The sequence below is a fragment of the Sturnira hondurensis genome, unplaced genomic scaffold (genome assembly GCF_014824575.4).
Source record: "Sturnira hondurensis isolate 20B ecotype Veracruz unplaced genomic scaffold, ASM1482457v3 Scaffold0005220, whole genome shotgun sequence".
NCBI lineage: Eukaryota > Metazoa > Chordata > Mammalia > Chiroptera > Phyllostomidae > Sturnira > Sturnira hondurensis.
The window spans coordinates 7,847,668-7,871,531 of record NW_028077851.1 but is presented as its reverse complement, the minus strand read 5'-3'; the positions used below and the strand labels follow the sequence as shown (position 1 = coordinate 7,871,531).

The following is a 23,864-nucleotide window of genomic DNA, read 5'->3' as shown; positions in this document are numbered from 1 at the left end:
AAGGGCAAATGCTAGCTATCCAGAGCGCAGCCACACTCTCCTGAAACCTAATCAGGGGAGCAAGGCACTAGACCCAGCCCAGCCTGGGAGACGAAGGACACAAGGCTGTGAATCCCAGCAGGTGAGGTCACCGGGGGTATCTGAGAAGGGTGCCTGCCACAAGCTGCATAGATGTTTCCAAGTGGCAACGCCTCCTTTGTCCCCAAAGAGCACTGTCTTCTCCTCTCCGTGACAATAGCCCCATTCACTTACCTGTCACTAAGTAGGGGGGGAGGCTGTGGATTCGGCACCCACAGGCTATATGCCCCCCACTGCTCCCCTGCCACAGAGATTGATGTGGCCCCTACCTTTTGCTGCCAATCCTTAGTTCCCAAAAGGGATTCACAACCTTTTATTTTATATATATAAAGTTGTTGTTCTAGTACAGTTGCCTCCATTCCTCCCCACAAATGCCCCCCTACCAATCAATCCCCCCACCACCCGCTCTGCCACCAACCTTTTCAAATTACTAGTGTCTTTTGTAAACATTGAACTTAAAAGGCAGGTCTTTTTTTTTTCAACTTTTTTTAGGTGATTGACACGCATAAACTTCATATATTTAAAGTAGCCTAGTTAGTAAGTTTTGAAATATGTATGTACCCAAGCCAGATGGTGACGGGGCCCATCAATCCTGAAGTTTCCTCCCCGCGCCCCCACCCCCGCCCATCTCTCTGATGTGCCAACCACTGATGTGCTTTCTGTCTCTCTGGATTGGTTTACACTTTCCGGAATGACCCTTATGAAGATTTGTTCACATAAATTCTCTTTTTCTCTCCAAGCCATTCCCATAAAATGTTATGTGGCGGTAACTGCTTCATAGCTCCAAGCGTTGTCCGATTTTCATCCTTCCAGCCTCCACTGAGCACGCCCTGTGCACTTTGGATAAAACTCGAAAAGACCCATTCTGCTACCACCTACAGTGGACGAGTTTAGTTTGCACCCACTCCAATCCAGCCCACACCCAAGTGCCAGATTAGTCTCTTAAAGGCATACCTGGGATCGTGTCACTCACTGCTCACAGACCTTCCCTCTCTCCTCACTGCTAGCACGATGAAGCCCACAAGGCTCCAGATCTCCTGTGGGGGCCACCAAGCCAGCCAGCCAGCAGCCTTGTGGGCTTCATCGTGGTAACAGTGAGGAGAGAGGGTGCCTGGGGTGAGTTCAGTGTGTGAGGGGAGTTCAGGGTGTGGCCAAGTTTATGGAGGACCCTGGGGCAGTGTCCGGGAGAGGAGCCAGAAAGACTGGTGGCCTTGATAAACGTGGCCACACCCTGAACTGCCCCCAGGCACCCATCAGCAGGTTGGGCCTGCTCTCCTCCCCCCAAGCTTTTCCATCTGTCCTAGCCACAGGGTCGTTCAGGCCTGTCTACAGTGGTGCCACTGTATACCTTTTCCTTGGCCCCTCCTACCAAACCAAGGACATCGGTTCCTACCCCCACTACCCATGTCCCTGAGTCATGGTCACCTAATATTTAGGAAAGATAACTAGTGTCTTTTGTACACATCGAACTTAAAAGGTGGGTCATTTTCCAAAGCAAAATAAAACTTCAGTTAGGAGAGTAGTACTGTTTTACATTTTTGCAAATCTCCTTAATATCTGCCTTAGTATTAGACAGCTGGGTCCTTGTATCTGCCTCTACATGCATTCAAAGGCATCTTGGGACATCTGGTTTCGTCAAATTATGTGAAGGGAACTCAGGCTCTCACAGACATGTAGTTGGAGAAGGGAGGAGTGTTTTAAAGGCCTTTTCCTCTATTTGTGGAACACTTCCTGATAATACGCCAAAAGTCAACAAGCGGTAGTTTCTACAAGATTATTTGTTATATGGAATCAGAAACCATACCAATGACCTTTTGATACTCCGTTCCATCAAAATCTGTTGCTCTGTCTTGACTCTGTCCTCGAGAATGATTTTGCAGTGTCACACAACATCCAAAAATATTGAATCCATTGGAAAAATATTGCCTCTCCGAGTTGTGCAGATCTTTCATTATTTCCGATCAAAATAGTCACATTCATTAATATCACCACCGATTTTATCAAGAAGCTCTGTAAATACTGGGAAGCTGGCATTTCCCATATGTCAGTTGCAAGTTTTCCAAAATTGATTGGCAACAGATACCATCAATTGTTTTCAAGGGATAAGCTCACTTGGATCATTTTTGAGGAGATTTCTGCCAGATACCCAAGTCTTAACAACTGTAGCTCATCAGCCATTTTTTCAAGCAACAGTGGTGTTCCACAAATGAAGGGGCCAGTTTGGCTCGTAACTCAGTGACGCAAGGCCTTCGCCTCAAAACCACCTCATCATGCTTCGGTACCCAGTGGAAGTGCTTTCTGCATCCTTCCCATCTGATTGCATGGAATTTTCAAAGATGTATATGGGCTTGGATTTATTCAATTCATCATTTTTTCCTGCATCCAGGACACTTCTAAGTGAAACTATTTTGTGTTTATCTCTGTTACTGTGAGCGCATGGTGGTGAAGCATGCACTGCTGATTGGCACACATTGCTGCCACTGCCCGATTTGTGCTAAGGCATCAGCACTTTCACTGTGCAGCTGTCCACAGAGTAAATTCAGTAGCATCTTAGTGCTGTTATAAAAAGCGTGCGCCGCGCAGACCTCCCAAAAGAGTCTCGGATTTTCCCAGGGCTGCGCAGACCCCTCCCCGCTTTGACAAGTCTGTTATCTGCCCTTGTGGGTCACTCTGGGGCTGGTGGATAGGCAGAATGGAATCACTCCCAGGCAGCAGGTAAGAAATGCACAGTCCTCTCCTCAGACCTGCCTAACTAAGAATCTCCATTTTCTGGAGCTCCCCAGGGGATTTATCTGCACGCTTTTCCTGTAAAGGATCAGATGGTAAATATCTGTGGCAACCAGTCAACTCTGCCTTTTTACCTTGAAAATAGCCCCACAGTCAATGACTGAGTGTGGCTGTGGTCCAAAAAAACTTTATTTATGGACACAGAAATGTGAATTTCACATACTTTTCATGTGTCATGAAATATTATTCTCCTTTGGGGTTTATTTTTTTACCTTTATTTAGAAATGCAGAAAAGCCTTCTCAGTTTGCAGGCCACAGGCAGAACTGCGTATAGCACGTGGGCTGCAGTTTGCCACCCCTGCTGGGTAAACTCGTTCTTCAACCTGGGTACCCACTGAAGTCACCTGGGGAGCTTTGTTCTTAAAAGAGCAAAACATCTCAGTCCTGACTCCCACGCCCTGAAATGCTCATGTAATTGGTTGGGGGTGAAGTCTGGGCATCAGGGATTTCAAACGGTCTCCAGATAATTCTCCTGGGAAGCAAACCTTGAGAACTTCCGCTCTATAATATTTTTTAAAACAAACTAAAGTTTCTCATACCTGTTTTTTTTTAATCGTAAGTGTCTCAGACCAGTATTGGACTTTGTAACCTTAGAGCAGGGCTCTTTTCCTGTGTGGCACTGTCGACATTTGGGATCCCATCACTCTTTGTGGTGGATGAGGCCCTGTGCACTGCGGGGCATTCAGAAGCATCCCTGGCCCCCACCCATCATCGCATGTCAGGAGTACCTCCCAGTTGCACTGACTGAAAACATCTCCCTACATACTGCCTGTTGTCCCTGGGCAAAATCGTCCCCAGTTGAAAACCACTGATCTAAACTCTGTCGGGTTTTTTTGTTCACGCTGTCTCAGGGGTTCCCCAACCCCATGCTAGTGACCTTTGCACTCACATCCTGGAAGGGGATCATTACTCCATGGAGCTAGTAGCACCTCTCTCCCCCGAATGTGATGACCCAAAATATCTCTGGGCATTACAGGATGTCCCCTGAGGGCACAGTCACCCCCTGTTGAGAACCTCTGCTGAGGCCATCACAAATCAGGGAGCCACCTGTTGGCTGACACTCACTTTTGCTTCTTTTAAGTAGGATTCGCGCCGCCTCCATTTTCCCGATGCCAGTTGTTTGAACCTTGCAAACCTTGGCTACTTCTCTGTTTCTTTGGAATCTTATGGCTCATTAAGAATCAGGAAAGTAGCAAGGAAGGCCATGCATAGGAGCGTGGGGTGTACGTGTGTACGTGTGACATTCATTCCCTGGGGAAAAATCTGAGCCCTCAGCGTTAAATGTGCGGCCAGGATCACAGACAACTTGGGGCAAATCCCTGGGCCCTTCTGAACTCCCAGCCATGGCAACGGCCATCCGCAAGTGCAAGGACAAAACGTGTTTTATTCTGTTGTTCCGCACAAAAGGTTCTAGAGATGCTGGGGACAGAATGGCCATTGAGTGTTACAGGCATTGATGTGTCTTTATTTCTCCCTACTATGGGGTTTATATTTAAACTCTCTGAGGCAAAAGCACACTGGTGTTTTTGTGTGAATCAAAACCTAAAATTCACAATTCTCTGGAGCCACAGAGACCAGCTAAGTGAAGGCTTATAACATTGTTAACCTGAGAGGTTCGGCGGGGGGGTTAGTGAGAGGTATTGAGAATTACTAGCAACATGTGCTAGAAGACCTGGCACTGAATTTTTTTTTTTACCTGAGTAGATCATAGTCATCCAAAAAAAAAATGCTTTCCTTCCTTGCCTTTTCTGGTTCACATTAACGGATGTCGTCCTTGCTGGTTTGAAGCTTGAGAAAACTTGAGTGCGGATTAATACGAGTGTCCAAGAAAAGCACTGACCTGCCTTAGCTAACGTGAACTTGAACGGTGTGGTGCTCTGCAGATGCTTGGCACCACCTCCGTACTTCAAAACCTCAGCCTTGTCTGTGACTTCTCACATGGGGACAGCCTGAATCACAGACCCAGTTCCTTTGTCTGTCCAGGCACAGCCAGCCCCGTGGAGGGATGGGGTGGGGGAGTAAATCTGTTTTCTCAGACCCTGTCTATGGTGCCGCTCTAAAGCATCTTTGTCAAAAATTCTGAGGTTAAGAGGACTTGCTTGGCTCAGAAAAACCACTCTGGTTGCACTCTTTTCAAGACAGCTGAACAACTTGGAACATTTTGTTTTCTTCATTGCAGCCCCTGGAACTTGCCATTTGATTGGCTAGAGTTATGGCCAAGCCCGGCGGGCCATCTTTTCAGGGGAAAACACCAAACACGGCTGAACACAAAACAGGCGCTTCAGATGGGTGCAGGGTGCCGCTCCCAAGACTGGGAAGATAGGGCTGTTGACTCAAAACTGGCTTCTCAAACTTTCTTGGGCACACAAGTCACCCAGAGGGGAGGGTCTTGTTCAAATGCAGAGTCTGATTCTGCTGCTCTGGGGTGGGGCCTGAGATTCTTCATTTCTCTAAAGTTCACTGGTGTTGCTGGTGCTACTGGTCCAAGGTCCACACTTGGTAAAACAAAGGGTCTAAAGCACTTTCAACTGACAAGCAGTCCATTCATATCTTTCCTTGACCTCTGAAAGTTTTCACTGCTGTCCAGTAGAAGCTCACAGCATTCGTCTTTAGCTCTTCTGAGCTATGGGGCCCTTGCATCCAATTGCCTACCAGTCCTCCCTTAAGACAACATCCAATCACCTGAAACTCAATGTGTCTAAGAGGGGACTCAACGTCTCTGTCCTGCAGGCCTAGCCCTCTTCTGGTCAACCTAACTCAGAGAACGCCACAGCATCCATCCAGCTGTATATGCCAGCCATTTAGGAGTCTTCCTTGGTACTCACCAACCCATCCCCAACCCCAGGACCAAATTAATCCACACCAAGTCAGGCCCATTGGACACCTTAATCACCTCCCAGACCCATTCATTTCTCCCACTTCCACCCCCGTTGCTCTGGTCCAAGCTCTTGTCATCTCCCCGTGTGAACCATCGCACTGGGCTCCTACTCATCTCCACTTCCACTTTGTTCCTGCCACATCATCCCCAGCGACCTTTTGCAACTCCAGTCTGCTCCCTGTGGTTAACAGTGCTCCGTGGCTTCACACGATTCTGAGGATACAGTCCAGAATCCTTAAGGCAGCCTAAGCCCCTAAGGGGTCTATTTCCAACAGACCCCCCACCCCACCTTCTTTGTCCCACCCTCGGTGTACTGTCTGACTTCTGGCTTCTTCCAGGCCTGGGAAAGCACCCTGCTCTTTTCCACCATAGAGCTTTTCTTCCTTCTGTTCCCGAAGCACCTTCCCTAACCCATTCTTCTCTCCCTTTATGTAATTAACTCAAATTCATCCTTCATATTTAAACTGTGGAAGCTATCCCTGGCCACTCCCCAGATGCCTCAGTAAGTCTCCATTGTTTGTTCTCCTAGCACTTCCGAGCTTGGAACCATATGGTTAATGACCATTTTGCCCATAGACTATACACTTCGTTAGCGCACAGACCACGCCTATCTTGGCTCACCCGTGAGTCCCCAGAGCACAGCAAAGTGCTTGGGACACGGAAGACACTCGGTGAGCAGCGCAGGCTCCCTAATTGAATGAAATGGAACGAGTGAATGCACAGCTGCTCCCTCCCTCCCGATGCTGTCACTCTCACCCGTATCTGTTACTCTGCTTAACCGACAGCTTCAATTAAACAAGACCTTTAAGAGACCCCAATACCCAGAATGATGATAACAGCAAGGTTATGGGAAGAGTTTCTCTTGTTTGAGTGAGGACTGAGGTGTGGCTTCGGGTGAACTCGCACCAACTGCTTCTTTGAAATGAGTTACAGGCCATCTAACACGGCTTCTTTGGGTCTTCCGGGTATTTTAATAACTGACTCATCAGTTTCTTTATAGCCTGATGTCTAATACCTCAAAAACCATTGTTTCATATGTTTTGTTCAGTGTTTTACTTGTTTCAGGCAGGAGAATGAGTTAGGTGCCTGTGAATCCATCTTAGCCAGAAGCGAGGAATCGTTCTGGGGAGTTAGATTTTTATTACAGTGGAATTTGGGTGATAACCAAAAAAAAACCCCAAAAAACAAACAAACAAAAAAACGTCGGTAGAACCAACACGGTAAAGAGCTTGCAAGATTCCTTAGGATAGTGCTTCTCAAATTTGAGCGTATGTGAAAATTTCCCGAGAGGCTGGTTAAAACACAGATTACTGGGTCCGCCTTTTCCTGAGTTTCTAGGGCGGAACCCAAGAGTTTGCATTTTTAATACGTTCACAGGTGATCCTGCTGCTTCTGGTTCTGATACCACGCTCTGCATATCAGTACTTCTGGAGATGAGTCCACAAACCTTGTCTGCAAATAGTAAATATTGCAGGATTTGTAAGCAATACACTCTGAGACAGCTTTTCGACTTGACCATTGTAAGGGAAAATGGCTGCAATTTGGAAATGAATGAGTGTAAACTGTTCTCATGCTACTTTATTTACAGAAATACAGGCTCACCTTGGTTTAGGAAAACTGAGCTGTTGACTCTTGGATGCTATGGTGGGTAATGGCTACTCTCTCTCAGAGTGAAGGGGAGCTTATTCATTCTAGGACATAGGTCGTCCCTTTCTATAGAATCTGATGGTGGCTGTACATCAGGATGATATGGTAGGCAAGGTGACCTCTGCCTTTCTAGGCTGTATTTCTTCCTAACGCTGTGAAATGAAATAAAGTGCACTGTAGATGTATAAAGTAAAAAGAATCCCCCTTGCCTCCTCCCACATAAATGCACCAAGGACTGGCTTCATAATTTGCAGGCTCGGTGCAAAATGAAAATACAGAGACCCTTGTTCACAAACCATTAAGAACTTCAAAATGGCAATGCAGAGCATTAAACCAAGCCCAGGGCCCCACGGGACTGCTCAGGTCATGTCACCATCACGGCCTCCACCACCACCTCTGCCACATTCACGGTGTTCGAGTCGGAAATGCTGTTAACGTGAGGGCACTAACAGTATTCATATTCATATTTAAGAAACCTGTTTAGGTTGTTTTCACTTTTCGCAGCAGTTTTGGTTTCTCTGGGAAAAGTATGTGGCACACAAGCCAACTGCCCACTGTTCAGACACCTGACACACTGTGGGTAGGATGAGCTTCTAGATGGGCATGGAAGGCACAGTGGACCTGGGTGGGTATCCATGCAGTTTTAGCCCTGCAGATAAATTTATTCCTACCAATCTTTCCCATGTTGTATTCCACAAGCTTCTCACATTGACGGGCAGGGTCCCTAAGAGTTTCATCTGTGCGTGTGGAACAATGACCAGCATGGCGAGTTCTGTTCCTTAGGAGCCAGAGTTCCTACAGCCACAAAGGAAACCATCTGTGGAGAGACTAGGACTCGTTGATGTGATCCCCCAAATTCCTGAGTGCCAGGTTCCCCCTGCTGTTCTAAAACCAGACCCACAGTGTGGGGTATAGGGAGTCCTTGAGCGAGATAAACCGGAGGGAAACTTTTAGCCTTGATCTAGTGCGGAATTTGGGACTGAGCAGCACCATTCTTGTAACTCCACTTGTCTTTTTGAGTCAGGGAGCAGCTGTGATATTTCCTTTGAAGGAAGCAGAATGCTATAACCCTTTGGATGAAAGACTTTTGAAGTGGCGACTGGATCTGGAAGGATGAGTTATACTGTTACAGGGCAAGTGTGCTATGCCACAACACCGAACCAAGCTGCATATAATGAGAAAGGATGTGGGTTTATTTAAAAAATACATAAACATGTATAACACAAAAACATTTAGGAATGAATGAGCACTTTATCAGATTGTATGTCAGTGTCAAGGCGTCAGCTATGTTCTGCACGCTAGGTCTTTCTGTAGAAGGCCTTTCGTAACCCCTCTCCAGTGGGAATTATATCTCTCTCCCCCCTTCCCTGCCCACCACCCACTGGCTCTCCAGCAGTCTATATCTTATCATGCTGCGCTATAATAATCACATTATGTATCTGCCTGCAGCTTTAAACTGGTCTCCTTGAAAACAAAGACGACATCTGATTTCATAGTTGTATCCCCAACACCAAGCACAGTGCTTACTTAGCACTCAGTAGGTCTTCAAAAAAAACTGAATGAATAAAACCCAAAGTGAAACTCAGTTAGAACCCAGGTCATGTTACCGAAAATCAAATACATGGCAAGTGAAAATATCTCCCGAACACAGGACCCGTGTTCTACAGTGATGATAGAAGGGTGTATGTCTGCTCTGTCCGCTAGGGGAGCCACCAGCACATGTGGCTCTTGAGCACGTGAAATGTGCAGCTGAGGAACTGAATTTACTATTTTATTTCATTTTAAATAATGTAAGTAGCTACAAGAGCTAGAGGCCACTCTACTGGACAACACAGTCTCAAGGTCACACGGCTCTATGTGATAAGGACCAGATGTAACTTTGTTAGCCAGGGAGGCAGACATTTATCTTGTTCCTCACACCATGTGGACTGAGAGCAGGAGAGGTTGTGAATGATACAACAGATGCAGGTCGATTCTGTTTCATGTAATGGGACATCTTGAGGCCAGGGATTTTTCTTTCTTTTCTCTTTTCTTTTAAAGATTTTATTTATGTTTAGCCAGAAGAGAGGGGAAGGAGAGCGGAAAACATCAGTGTGGCTGACTCTCATGCGCCCCCTACCGGGGACCTGGCCTGTAACTCAGGCGTATTCCCCAGGCTCGGGAATCAAACCAGTGACCCTTTGGTTTGCAGGCCAGTGATCAATGCAGTGAGTCACACACCAGCCAGGGCGAGGCCGGGGATTTTTATGTAATGGGACACACTGAGGCTGGGGATTTCTCTTGGTTTAAGAACCTGGACTTTTAGTTGAAGCCTTTCACCTCACCTCAGCCCTCAGAAAGTCATATAACAAACTACAATTGAACTCCATCATCCTTGTTCACAAATCCCAAGTATCTGATGCTCTTTAAGGTACTGACTTGTTAGTGACCTTGAACTGTATTGTGCACTGGTTCCCCTTTTGTGTGGTTTCATAAATCCATCGCAGGGAGGTAGGTCTCCATGAAAACAGCTGACCATCCTTAAAAAGGAAATACATTTTCTTATGAAGTCCCTTTTTAAAAAAAATTTCCAATGAACTGAAATCTGGCAATGTGGTGGGTTTAAGCTAATGCTAGCTTAAAATGGGATGCTCATCAAAATGGAAAAGCCTGTCTCCAGTGTTTCATGCTGGGTACTCATTCCCTGTCTGCTGTAAAGAGCATTTGGGGAGAAGAAATGTAGCTGGCTTACTGTGCTTGCTCTGAAATAATGAACTGCTTTTGATTGCTATTAGACCTCATAATGCCTTCAGAGTTCGATTTCTCTGACAAGCCATTTACTTAAGGGTCTGGATAATATAAACAGAGACGGGAGGTCAGGGAGGTCAGGGAGGTAGTGACATTATCCTGAGGCCAGCACTGCTCTAGTGAAAGCTAAATATCTCTGAACTGAATGAAAGTGGCACCCTCGGGGAGCTCTTCATGGACAGCTCAAGATGAAGAGTGGATTGTGGCTCTCTCTCCTTCATCTCACTTCATGGATGCTCATTTTTGTCTTCCCCCCCTTCTGTTCCTTTTCCTTCTTTAAGAACTTAAATGTCATCCACCAGTTCTGGGTTCTTATTTTGAACGTGTGTGTCGGGGAAGGGGGCAGATGGAAGCTGGGGAGGAGGAGGAGGACTGACTAAACTGCTTGTGCTGCTTGGGCTGGGGGACATTTTTATGACAAAGTTAATTTCTGATGACATGAATGAAACTTGGGGGGATCCATTTGAGTGGATCTTGGTGACTTTGTTCTTTTAGGGACCAAAATACCCATCACCTTTTCAAAATCATCACATTGATATTGTTCTGAATGCAGCAACAGTAGAATTACTGTATTTGATTCTTCTGGTTGCCCAGGAGGTAAAAGCTTGGGCAAAGGTATCAGCTGCTGCAGAAATAGACATACTTGGAACCCCAGAAGTTTGGGGGCTGGGGAGAACTTGATGGTGGATTTTCTGCAGGAATGATTGCTCCACATCGTCACTTGAGCAGGTCCCCCCCACCCCCTCACCCCCGGGTAGGTTGGGAAGCTCTAGAATTGTGACTTACTGCATAATTACTTGTCAGTGTCTGCTCTGCCACTCATCCCAAGCAAATTAAGCTAATATTCCCTCTTGGAGCCCCAGGGTCCTGACCCACAGAATATGAGATGACAACTACCCCCCACTGGCCCTCGGGATACTATGCTACTAGCCATCGAGTCTGAGGGGGGAAGATGGAGAAGTAGAACCTTCTCTGCTAACGTGTGGTGCTTGTGAAGACCAAGAGGCATTTCACTTGTTACAGCAGCATTTTCTCTCCTTTGGGTCCAGGCTGCTTCGAATGCTGCATCAAGTGTCTGGGAGGAGTCCCCTATGCCTCTCTGGTGGCCACCATCCTCTGCTTCTCTGGGGTCGCCTTGTTCTGTGGCTGTGGTCATGTGGCTCTCGCGGGCACCGTGGCGATCCTCGAGCAACACTTCTCCACCAACACCAGTGACCACGCCCTGCTGAGTGAGGTGTAAGTACCTGCTTCCCTTTAAAAATGAGCTGAAAATGCAACCACTCCCGATGTTTTTAAAAAGGCTCCTGGGTGCTCTCCTGGTGGAAAGGTGATGCTTTTCATGGAGGCTCACCGTATGCAGACAGAAAAAGGTCCACGAGAGAAGGCAAAGGGAAGGGCCAAGAATGCAGTGGGTGTTTGGAACGTCACCTGAGAATGGCAAGGTGCACGCACAGGACACTCCACACACCGTAGCCACGGATGTGAGGGGCCATGGCAGGGTGATAGGCTGCTGCTGCCCATCATCACACTGCAGTTCTTCTGGTTCCCAAGTAACAGGCGCCCTCCAGTGGCCTCACAGGAAGTGACCATCCTTGGAATAACAGGAACCCTGCTGAGGACTAATTCCCCTCTAATTGTATAGGAACAGGACCTGGGCATTATAATGCTTCAGGCAGAACAAATCCCACAGCACGTTCTGATGCAGAAAAGGGGAAATTTGGTGGACTGAGCCCCAGATCTCTGCCTCCCCACTCTAGATGATTCTCAGTGGGGCCTCAACTAGTCCCATGCAGATGATCTCTCTCACGCAGCTACGTAGGCCCAGAAACAGTGTACTGATTCCTTCCTGTACTTTCCCCTTTCTCCACTGCCTTCAGTGGTTTCTTTTTCTTTCCTGGACTCCCCCAACCTCCCGGTAGCTGGGTATCTTGTGATTAGGAGAGACTTCTCCAGCAGACTGAAAAACGCGTGAAGGGATTTTACTCTTTATGTGTCATGAATGACATCCAAACCAATGAGCAGGGGAGGTTATAAGGAGAATCATGCAGCACACAGGACTTACTGAATGGATACAACTGTGTGCAAAGACAACCAGGAATATCTGCCACAACTGAACCTGGGAAAGGTGTGTTGCTCCACTTAGCTAGTAAGCTTGAGAAGTGGCTCTCACACATTCAGGAATCTTTAAAACTTTCCCATGCCCACCCTGTATCGCAGACCAATTGAGTCATAACCTCTGGGGACAGCACCCGGGTCCCAGTGTTTCCTAAAGCTCCCCAGGTAGTTCCAGTGGGTCGCCAAGAGTCGAGGAACCGCCATCTGGGTCCCTGTCAGCTTTCATAGGACACAATTAGTTGTAAACTAACTCTTCGGATCTTAAAGCTACTTGAAACTTATGTAGTGAGAATTTCAATGCCAAAAACATCTATCTGCCCAAGGTATTACTTATGGACTCCCTGAGTGCTTCCTTGGGGGCTTTTTCAGGATAACATTAACCACTAGGCCTGGTGGGGAGGCATCTGATGTGGTAGAAGGAACATGGTGTCCATTGGAGCAGAGTTCCGGTGCCGGCTCTGCCACTGACTCTGTACCCTTGTGTGAGTCACTCCTGGGTCTACTTGTTTGCAATACATGAGAAGTCCAACCCTCAGAGCACAAAACTTGGGTCATCTATTACAAGATTACAACTGCCCCTGATGGAAGGCAACGGCTCCCTTGTCTGGGAATGCTGTCCACCTCATCAAAGGGCCCACCTTGGAGGGCAGGCCCAAGCGGCAGTGGGGCCCCCAGAGGGGCAGGAGATGTCACAGGAACGTCGCCCTCACATCCCCACTCCAGAGGCTGAAATGGTGTCTGTTCACCATGCAGTGGATTGAACTTTTCAGGCTCTCGTCTTCCTTTTCATAGCATCCAGCTGATGCAGTACGTCATCTACGGAATCGCGTCCTTCTTCTTCTTGTATGGGATCATTCTGTTGGCAGAAGGCTTCTACACCACGAGCGCAGTGAAAGAACTGCACGGGGAGTTCAAAACTACTGCTTGTGGCCGATGCATCAGCGGAATGGTGAGTACTGACCTCCGATTCTCGGGCCCGCAGCCAGAGTCACACCTCTCTACTTCTTCAAAGCTAGGAAAAGCTACAAGTTAATCTGGAGTGCGGGGGGGGGGGGTTCTGGCATACACAGGCACACCTCAGAGACACCTCGGGTCCGGTTCCAGACCACCACAATGGAGCATCACAATCAAGCGAGTCATCATCTTTTTGCTGGGGGAGGGTCTTGCCTTCAATTTGTAAAACACACATCTGTGAAGCGCAATGGAGTGAAGCTCAGTAACACTGAAGTATGCCTGTGGTGTTCTTAACAATCACAGTTAGGAATATGAAAATACCTTCAATGCATTATTGATCGTAGTTAAAATCTACGGCTGGTTTTATCAAATCCAACATTTCCCTTACCAAGGCACAGGCAATGAGGGTTTTGAAGAGTTTTCACCCGTAAGGTCCCCACTATGAAAGGAGGTAACTTTCACGTTGTCTCCACGCTCTTGACGTCTTGCACGTGGACTACAGCCATAAAGATGTATGAATACTTCCAACCTCTGAGTTGCCCTCCACAATGCCTTTCAATGAGCTCTTTTTAAGCTTTGTTCTCTAGACCAGAAATCAGCAAACCTGTCTGCACAGGGCCGGGTGGGGACCGGTTTAGGCTCTACGGACCACTCACAGTCTGTCACTGAGGACAGAATTCTGAATGTCGGAGGCCACCAGGACAGGAATACCCAACGGGCCCTCTGTATTGGGCACCGGCTGCCCTAGGGGGTCCTCAACACTGCAGGAAAGAAAGGCTCACCAAGCAAAGAACCACCAGCCCTTTTCCAAGTCTTCATGGTGTTATTAGAAAGAAAGTGAAGTTTTCTTCTGCAGGCCTAGTCTGGAGTAGCTGATCTGTAAGCACTGGGGAGGAAGGCTGTGAAACCGCTGAAATCTGTCTTTGACTATTTTTAGAAATGCAAATGCTTCCAAAAGTGTAAATGTCCTTGAGATAAAATGCCTTGTTTCTGTAGTTTCCTGGGGTGACCTACAGGACGTGGCCCATCTAAGCATGACCCCAAGGCCGACCTGGCACAATCCAGGTATTTCCTGCAGGATAGAAAGTTCAATGGAACCTTTAAGTCTTTGGCATCAGCTTGAGAAACTAAAAAAGCCAAACTTGGATTCCAAACTTTCACCCACACAACTCTGTGGGTGCACATCCTCAAAATATAAATACCATAATGTGTTTTAAACAGCCTCTCAAAGTATCTGAAAATTGGTAGTCAAGGCAGGTTAGGAAGAAAATAAAGCAATGTGATTTTATTCTTCCTGAAACTGCCCATGGCAACGTGGGTGATTTTGTCCGAAGCCAGGGCTCTGCTTGCAGAGCTCCTGTGAATGTTCAAGATGAAAACAACCGGAGGGAAATGAGAATTTTATCAGATTCACTGAGCATTAAGCTTGTGTTCAAGGCTATTTTAAACCTTTAATATAGGTCCAAGCATCTCTTGCTCTTAGTAATATCACAGGCTCATGAATCTAGTGAAGTTCTTTTTGAGAAAGAACTTCCTGAAGCAACTGCTATTATACCACCCACCTATTATGTAAAATAAAGGTAATCTGGGGTAAAATAATACGAAGTTATAATTCAAGTGGCCTGTGAAACCACCCAGACCCTGTCCCAGGGTAAGTATGGAACTCACGTTTACGAAGAACGCCACATGGGAGGTGCTGTCACTAATTAGCTCTGTGACCTTGGACAAGGGAGATCACCTCTGGGGATCTTGGGTCCTTGTTAAAAGGATTTTTAATTACCAGGTAGTAACATTCTCCATCCCATCGCTCTGGAGAGCATGAACACCCTGCCCCAGCCGCCAGCCCTGTTCTTCTCTTCCTTGTCACCTTGCCTTGTCACTGCCGTGGCCCAGACGGTGCCCCGGACTGCACACACCCCGCAGCTTCAGTACTGGGTCAGAAATGCAGAATCATTCCTCCCAGGGATGCACCTTGGCGCAGGTTCCATGACGATCCTTTCTCCTTCTCCTCTTTGGCTTAGTTTGTCTTCCTCACCTATGTGCTGGGAGTGGCCTGGCTCGGCGTGTTTGGTTTCTCTGCAGTGCCCGTGTTTATGTTCTACAACATATGGTCAACCTGTGAAGTCATCAAGTCACCCCAGACCAACGGGACAACTGGTGTGGAGCAGATCTGCGTGGATATCCGACAATACGGTGCTTCCTTTTAATCCCCCCCATTACTGTTTCTGCTCTTGTGCGTATATCTGGACCTTAGTTGTTATGTGGGCATCTAGTAATCGTTGACTGCTTGCATATATTCCTCTATCACAATGCTGTGTACTCTTTCTCTCCATAGGCTCCATTTCTTAATGAAAGGCTCTTAGTTGCTAAAAATCACCATTCAGAATTTTGTTGTGTTTTTCAAATATGCAGTAAAACATTTTTTTATAATGAGAAACTACTTTATAATGCAGTTCAATCCAAAAAAGACCTCTGGCTCAGTGGATTGAGCGCGGGCCTGCGAACCAGATGATCACGGTTTGATTCCCAGTCAGGGCACATGCCTGGGTTGCGGGCCAGTTCCCAGCAGGAGACTCAGAGAGGCAACCATACATTGATATTTCTCTCCTTCCCTTCCCCTCTAAAGATAAAGAAATAAAAATCTTTTTAAAAAGTGTCAAAATAAATAATATAAAATTGTTTTAAAAAAAGACCTCTGGATGGTCACGATAAAAAGGTTATGCATTTTCTTCAAATTTTCAGTTCTGTATCATCTTGCTTTCTATCTGTAATACTGCATGTACTGTACATACAATTAATTTATATGTCAGACTCTTCAAAGCAAGTAGTTTTTAAATGACCACCTGCTTAAATTTCATCTATACTGAAAAACACAACATAAAATCCAAATGTATTTTAAAGTCATCAGAATATATTCTCTAAAAGCCAACTATTGGAAACAGATCCAAACATATTTTCAAACATATTTTCAAAGGGATGGGATCTTTCCAATAAGGCAGCTAAGGCTGCTTCATTTTGACAAGGCACAGAAGGGGCCATTGCTGTGCCTGTCAATTAATTTGAGGCTTGACTTCCCTGCTGGGAGCAGGCAGCATCCCCTGAGTAAGGAGTTTAATTAGTGCTTCTAGCCAGGATGGCAGGAAATCCTGTTCTTGGCAGAAACAAATAGAAAAAAAGCTTTTCATTAGAATCAAAGAGGAAATAACTGTTCTTTCAGAGCTTTTTGAGAAAGAGATGACTATTTCATTTTTCTTGCTTGTTTTTCCCATGTAGCTTATCCTCAGGCTCTTACCTTATGACATAATAGGAAATTTGTCTAAAACTGCCCACCAGCCTAATCATCTCTTCTCATAAAGACCAAGGTTTAACCACACTGTTCTTTCTGATGGATTAAAAACAGTGCCTAAAGTTGATTTTTATTTTTTAAGATTTAATTCACTTTTTTAGAATGAGAGGGGAACATCGATGTGAGAGAGAAACATCAGTCAGTTGCCCCCTAACTAGGGACCTGGCCAGCAACCCAGGCATGTGCCCTGACTGGGAAACGAACCAGTGACCTTTCAGTTTGTGGGACAACATCCAACCCACGGAGCCACACCAGTCAGGGCTCAAGTTGATTTTTAAAGTATTTGTAAATGACTGTCTAAATGTATATCATTGCCCTATTCTTAAACATTTTCACTACATATTCTGGGTCATTGGTAATCATCTTTTTAAATGTGTATCTGACATCACTGTTTTCACTGACCATTTAGGGAGACTTACTCTTGTCCCACAGTAAGGATGGAGTGAACAAGGACTCTCTTCATCCTCCTTCCTCACGCCCTAGGACAAGTGCAATTCGCCCCGTGTTTGATATTTAAGCGCTCACCTGCTCATTAATGGCAAAAAGAACAGCAGCCCCCAAAGGGCAATGTCATTGCAGGGACGAGTCAGGGTCACAGGGAGAGACCTCAGGCCATGCTGGCCCACTTTCCGTGATGAAGGTCCAGGCTTTCAGTCCCAAAGCAGTTCCAACACATTTGTAAAGCACAATAAAAATGAGTACAAAAGCAAAGACAAGTCCCAATTACATAACATGAGCATAAATTACTCTGTCAAGCTGCCGTGAAACTTTCTGAGCAGACTCTCAATCTCGGAACTTATGTCACGGCAAGCTGCTACCTGCTACCGAAGAGCCTGAGTGACATGCCCCAGACCAGGAATTCAGGGGGAAATGGACCTGACCTCAGCATGAGGAAGTGCTTTAGAAGGGGGTGGGGGTCAGCCTGGAGCTGCGTAACTATAGTTCATCAATTCACAGGAGGGAAAACCTAGCTTTGGAAATCAATTTTTATTTTATTAGCGCATGCCACCCCAATACAGTCAATACATAAAAAATAAAAATAAATTTAAAGAAAGAAGAGTTTTACAGAAACCAGCTCAACTAAACAAAGCACTAAACAATGCAACTAAATAATCTGTAGGAAAAATAGCATCAGGTTAAGTCTCTTATAGACTAGTTGACTCTGCCCAGGCCCTACTGTCCAAGTAGGACTTCCTAATTATTCCAAAAAGCCTGTCCTGCAGAGGGCAGATCTGTCCCCTGCTGATGAAGAACTGCAGCCTGCAAGTGCACTGTTCTCAGCATCCCACGTGGTGAGGACCATGGAGTGCACAAGGCCCTGTAGTGCACACAAATACCTAACATTCTGCTGACCTTCACTTCACAGGTATCATTCCCTGGAATGCTCTCCCAGGAAAAATATGCGGCTCCGCCCTTGAGAACATCTGCAACACAAATGAGGTAAATCCCTCTCCCGTCCCAGGCTCCCAGGCTCCCCGATGACCACTGACAAAAAGAAGGTCGGTTCTCCTGGAGCGAAAGAGCAGGCACCCATAGCTCAAATGCTGCCTGGGAAAGCATTTTCTTTTGCAGACTCTTAAAGAGTGAACTGTATGTAATCACTGACATTCAGACATCTTTGACCTAGAAAATGGCCCTTTCACTTGGTCCAGCCCATTCAGTGAGGATTTTAGCAATCAGAAAGCTTTCCTCTTTCGGCAAATAATTTGGGAGTGATCCCAGTCCTGAACATCTGCAAATATATATATATATATATATATATATATACTCTTCTCTTTCACCTTCAGATAGTTTCTCAAACTAGAACATTTGTCACAGAACAAATGCAAATTAATCCAAGATTCCCCAGTATTTGTATGCAAGCCAAATTTTTATAAATCAAGTCACAGTTAATCATTTGTATTTCCGGAGAGATTTGCTCTTATTTCTTGTTTCACCCTTAACTGGCACTAAATCCTAACACACTGTGGTTTAAAATCTCTGGACCCTAGAATATTCTTCAGGCACTGACTGGTTTGTAACTGTTTATAAAACCCTGAACTGTACCAGTGGGAGGCTGCCTGTGGAAGAGAGTCCTCATATGCTTTTAGAAAGCAATCAGTTACCAAAATAATGAGCCCCTACTGACCTAGCTGGTCAGTCGGTACATCCACAATGTAGACTGGCTCAAAGCAGCGGTTCCCAATGTTGGCTGCACGGTGCGTCGTCAAGCAGCACTGCAGGACATCAATGGCTGAGGCCCGGCCCCCGGACGCTCACATGTAACTGGCCTAGGGTGCAGTGATTCCCACTGGGCTTGCCAGGGGCGCACACGTACTCTCAGCCTTGCTGCAGCCCGCTCCACAGGAAGATGAGGCAGCACCCTGGCACGGATGCAGGCCGTCACCTTACACGTGAAATGCTTATGTCGCTGCCCTCTTCTTTCCTAGTTCTACATGTCCTATCACCTGTTCATTGTGGCCTGTGCCGGAGCTGGTGCCACCGTCATTGCCCTGGTGAGTAATGGCCCGAGGACTGGCCCGGTCTAGCTCCCCCTCCCAGCAGTCTCTATAACGACAGGTTTCCCTTCCAGCAAACACTCTTGGCTCAAGGTTGGTTAAATTTCGCCTGTGTAAACCTACCACGTGTCTAGACTGTACGGTGTGTTAGCTGGCTGTCCTGGCGCTGACTGTAGGCAATGTAAGCTGGATTCCATGGAAAGAAGAGAGGGTACCGACACCTGAACACCTGTTAACTAGGACTGGAACACTGCACTGTGGCATCCTGAGACAGGGACGAAGGGTCCCATGAAGCGTTACCCCTTTCAGTTTCCAAAAGGAAATATGCATACTCATAGCATGCATACTCATGCAAAGCACCTACATACTCATAGAATTGACCCCCTTGTGCGCAGTAGTTACACTCAGTGAAGTCTCCTTGAACACTGAATGAACGAATATGGAGCCACTGCTCCTGGAGGACACACAGGACTCGATTTCTGCAAGCCTCTGGTCACGTTTTTTGGGGAACTAATCAAATACATAACCTTGTTTTGTGTGGTTCTGTTCGAAGGCATCTTATTTTGTATACATTGTTGATTCACTAACACTGAACTCACAGCCTACACCACTGACTCATATCTGAATGAAAATCGTTCTGCACACTTATTTGCTTCATTAAGTCACTTCACAATGTTCTTGCACTTAAAAATACTACACAGCACTTCAAGCAGGGAACATTTAAAAAGTAAAATCACAAGAATGCAAAGAACAGCCCTGGCTGGTGTGGCTCAGCCAACTGAGTGCTGGTCTGCAAACCCAAGGGTTGCTAGTTCAACTCCCAGTCAAGGCACATGCCTGGGTTGCGGGCCAGGTCCCAAGTGCGGGGCACATGAGAAGCAACCACACACTGATGTTTCTCTCCTTCTCTTAAAAAAAAAAAACATGTGGCACTAAACAGATTGCAAAAAGGACATGTGTACAGACTGAGGCTGGAACAAGGCAGTGCCACCTTGGTCGACCTTAACTTTTCCACCGCTCTGCACATGTCCACAAATGACCATGAAGGTGCTATCAGTACGGACTTGGGGGTTACCAAAATTTTACTTTATAGGCAAATTCACAAATACAGAATCTTCAAATAATGAGGATCCGCTGTGTAACCACAAACAGGTATATGTACGTATGTGCATATCAATATGTAATTTGGGAGGGCTGGGTTTAGGATCTCAAGAAGTCTAAGACTGGTAGAGCAAGGGGGACATCTCATCTGCTCAGACATGAGTCACTCCCAGGTTTTCCAACCACGAAGTCATTCCTTCCCACTACAGCCCATGAAAAGAAACCACCTGTTGAGTCACGGTTGTAAGTGGGGAAAAGGAACGCCTTAGGCTGAGCTGGCATCCCTCCCCACCCAAGTTTAGAAGTCTCTGGCACCGGCCCTCACTGCCTGTATCTTACTGTCCTGTTTTGTTCTCTTCCACCAGCTGATCTACATGATGGCTACCACATATAACTATGCGGTTTTGAAGTTTAAGAGTCGGGAAGACTGCTGCACTAAATTCTAAATCGCATAAGCCCCCTAAGGAGCTTTAGAGGGCTACACGATGTAGCATGAATATCACTGACACCCCAGACTAAAGCAGACTCTAGGTTTCTGCAGTTTGGTACCAGTAATTTGTAAATAGCTTTAGTGAACTCATCTGGCCCGGGAGATTAATAAGATGACTTACCATACATGAATCACAACGTTACGAGATCTGGCTATTTCTACAGTTGGAAAAGGATTCAGTTATTTACTGACATTCTGAGCACCCATTAAAAAATAACTTTCTTGAACTTAAACTTTAAGTAGTATCTCTAAATGAAGTATTAAAAGTCTGAAATACCTGCATTTTCCGTTATTTTTGCTGGCTTGATGACCAAGTTCAATGGTGAGAATGAAAAGTGGCGAAGATGAAGAGAACCGTCCTATTCTGGATTCTGTTTTGTCAGACTCCTTCTGGAATATATTTTACAAATATCTTCATTAATTTTTTATGATTACATGGTTCACTACCAAATAAATGCCCCCCCCAAATAAGTCAGATGAAATTTGAAGTAAAATAAAAGTCATGTATTTGTTTTCTCTGAAAGAAAAAAAATGATTTATACGTGTGGGTTTTGGGGGGGGGGTTGGACAAAGCACAATCCTTCCTTTCAGAGCCCATAAAACTGATAACCTTAAATTATTGTTTTGTTGAGTAGTAACTGATTCCTCAAAGCCAGTTCTCAAACTGCATGTAAGATTTTAATGGGAAGAGAAACTGTTCTGGGTCTGAAAGTCTCAGATATGATGAGGAGGAGATATGAAGTATCAGGGACTCGAGATGTAGATTACACAGGAAAGACGAGGAAAATGAATGGGAAGGAGTGTGTACCACATCAACTGTAAAGAATGACGATAAGGATTTTTTACATTTTGTGAAATGAAATAATGGCAGTTATAAAATGGAAAATGTAGTTTCACTACTAAAAATTTGTTAACACAGAGACTGCATGCTTTGCTTATAGTTCGTAAGTTTGGTTTGGACGTTCACTTCATTTGTCCATGTTAAATATGTAGTTTTTTTATTATTGACTCGAAATAAATGTTGTTCACACTTTTGGGCCTTTTGGGGAATTGATTTTTACCCACAGATAGGAAAGATCTTTGCACCGCACTTATGTAAAAATAACCACCACCGTGTTTCTGAACTTCTGCAATAGTTTTTAAAGTTACCCTCGAAATGGTAAAGAGCACCCTCTTGTATTTTATGTTTGCCTTTTCTTAACAATAACTTTGGCCATTTTTTCAAGTTCATTATGTCTGTATACTAACTTTTCTTCAGCCTCTTAATATTAAGCCTACTAGCAGAGCATGCCCTCAGTATCTGACGCCTCTGACCGCAGAATACGTATTAATACAGAATAACCTTCTCCCCCTTTTACAGTAAACCCTAATCTGCCTAGCAGCCCGCTTTGCCTCTGACATGCTCACTAGCCATCATGCTCACCCTTCTTTTCCAGATCCACTTCCTCATGATACTGTCTTCTAACTGGGCTTACTTAAAGGATGCAAGCAAAATGCAGGCTTACCAGGATATCAAAGCAAAGGAAGAACAGGAACTGCAAGATATCCAGTCCCGGTCAAAAGAACAACTCAATTCTTACACATAAATGTTTGCCAGAGTGCTTCGGCCGACGAATTGACAGCTCTGACAAATCATCAGACAGCTGCCCTGCAGTACAGATGTGTTCCCCATCAAACAAACTCATGTAGAACTACAAACACTTCACTGTCTGTCTCAAGCTGCTGGGATGTATTTCTAGGAAAACCTTCCAGTAGGTAACTCTTTTTCTTTAGAACAGATTATTGGAGGTTTCATGTGAGCCATTTTAAAAGGCAACACTTTGATAAAATGATTGTTCATCCTTCTGAAATTTGTGGCATGCTCACAGTTACTGCCAGAGCAATCACGCCAGGACAGGCTTTGAGAGTGTGGCATGCTCCCTCCCCGTGATGTGCCAGCATCCAGGGAGGAGAGCGTGAAATCCTGTTTGCCATCTGTTCTCAAAAGCATCCGATAGGGAGCAAAATGGAATTGGTGTGAAGTTCCACCTCTGACAGCTGACAGTTATTAAACTGTGGCTCATCAGAGATAACAGGATTCTCACGACTGACCAGGACACAATTTCATGATCCAATCAGAAATCTTTTTTCAATAATGCAAAAATGTGCTACTATAAATTCTGCTATACCTACCGTTAAAGAAGCTGAATTGTGACTCATTGATAAGCTTTCCAGAGTCAATTTTATACAAGATCTTATTTTAATAAAATGACCCACTTGTCATCATTCTTCGTGGGGTAATAGATATCAGCTCTGCCTTAATGAGTATTTGCTGTAAATTTCTAAGAACTTGCATCACAATGGGAGACCCAAAATTCTCCATAGAATTTTTTCCACAAATGTTTTTCTTAATGAAGAAGTGTTACCTTATTAAAATGTGTTACCTTATTAAAATGACCACCATTCTAAACCATTTTTATGTGGTCTCAAAAGTGAGTTTACAGTTTCATACCAACTATCTAAAACCTAATTATAAATAGACCACAGACCTCCTACTTTTATAGACTTGAATACTTAAGTAATTTAAATTAGCATTGGTATTTATTTCACGTTTTCTTATCTAAATCTTAGTTTTCTGGAATAATCAAGTTCAATGTTCAGCAAAAAAAAAACAAAAAAAAACCCACAACTGCTTGAGTTTAAGCCATTTTCAAACGAAACTTGCCTTCTAAATCATGTTCCAGAACATTAAGTGACTATAGGTCTTGGGTATTAGTGACGGTAGAGTTTGTGTTGCTCTTTATGAAGTGATACATATAATTGTTGGGTGCATCAGTGCTTTTTAAAAGGGGCTGCATAATATAGGGTTAACTATGTATATTCACATTAGGAATTAACTTGTGGTTTGGCTGTTTCCTGGATTTTACAACATATACATGTACGGAAATGTGTTAAAATGAAAGGAAGCATACCTTTAGCAGTACGCTATTAAAACTGAACATCAAGTACATTTCATTTCGATTCCTTGTGTTGTTGTTGTTAATGCCTAAAAACGCCTGATTGGACCCTGACTACTTGTTTTTAATTGGGAGGAGCGCTCTCTTCTGTGTAGAACAGTCGTTCCAGAATAGCGTGGTGACCTGTTCTCCTGCATGACACCCTTCAACGTTGTTTCCGGCAGTGCAGGTGCTGTCAGAGTCCAGT

General features: G+C 45.2%; 1 protein-coding gene across 5 annotated transcripts in view; it reads left to right on the top strand.

Moving 5' to 3' along the window:
* GPM6B (glycoprotein M6B) overlaps positions 1-23,343 on the top strand; it is a 144,309-nt gene extending 120,966 nt beyond the window's left edge. For 3 of the 5 annotated variants that reach the window (XM_037046328.1, XM_037046325.1, XM_037046327.1), the window contains 6 exons: positions 11,227-11,413; positions 13,085-13,241; positions 15,268-15,439; positions 17,959-18,032; positions 19,022-19,087; positions 22,118-23,343. In XM_037046328.1, the coding sequence (XP_036902223.1) occupies positions 11,227-11,413; positions 13,085-13,241; positions 15,268-15,439; positions 17,959-18,032; positions 19,022-19,087; positions 22,118-22,267 (806 nt within the window). In that variant the 3' untranslated portion in view covers positions 22,268-23,343. Of the gene's footprint in view, positions 1-11,226; positions 11,414-13,084; positions 13,242-15,267; positions 15,440-17,958; positions 18,033-19,021; positions 19,088-20,556; positions 21,831-22,117 lie in introns of those variants that run through there. The other 2 variants (XM_037046326.1, XM_037046330.1) reach the window with 1 other exon arrangement.
* The last annotated feature ends 521 nt before the right edge of the window (positions 23,344-23,864 follow it).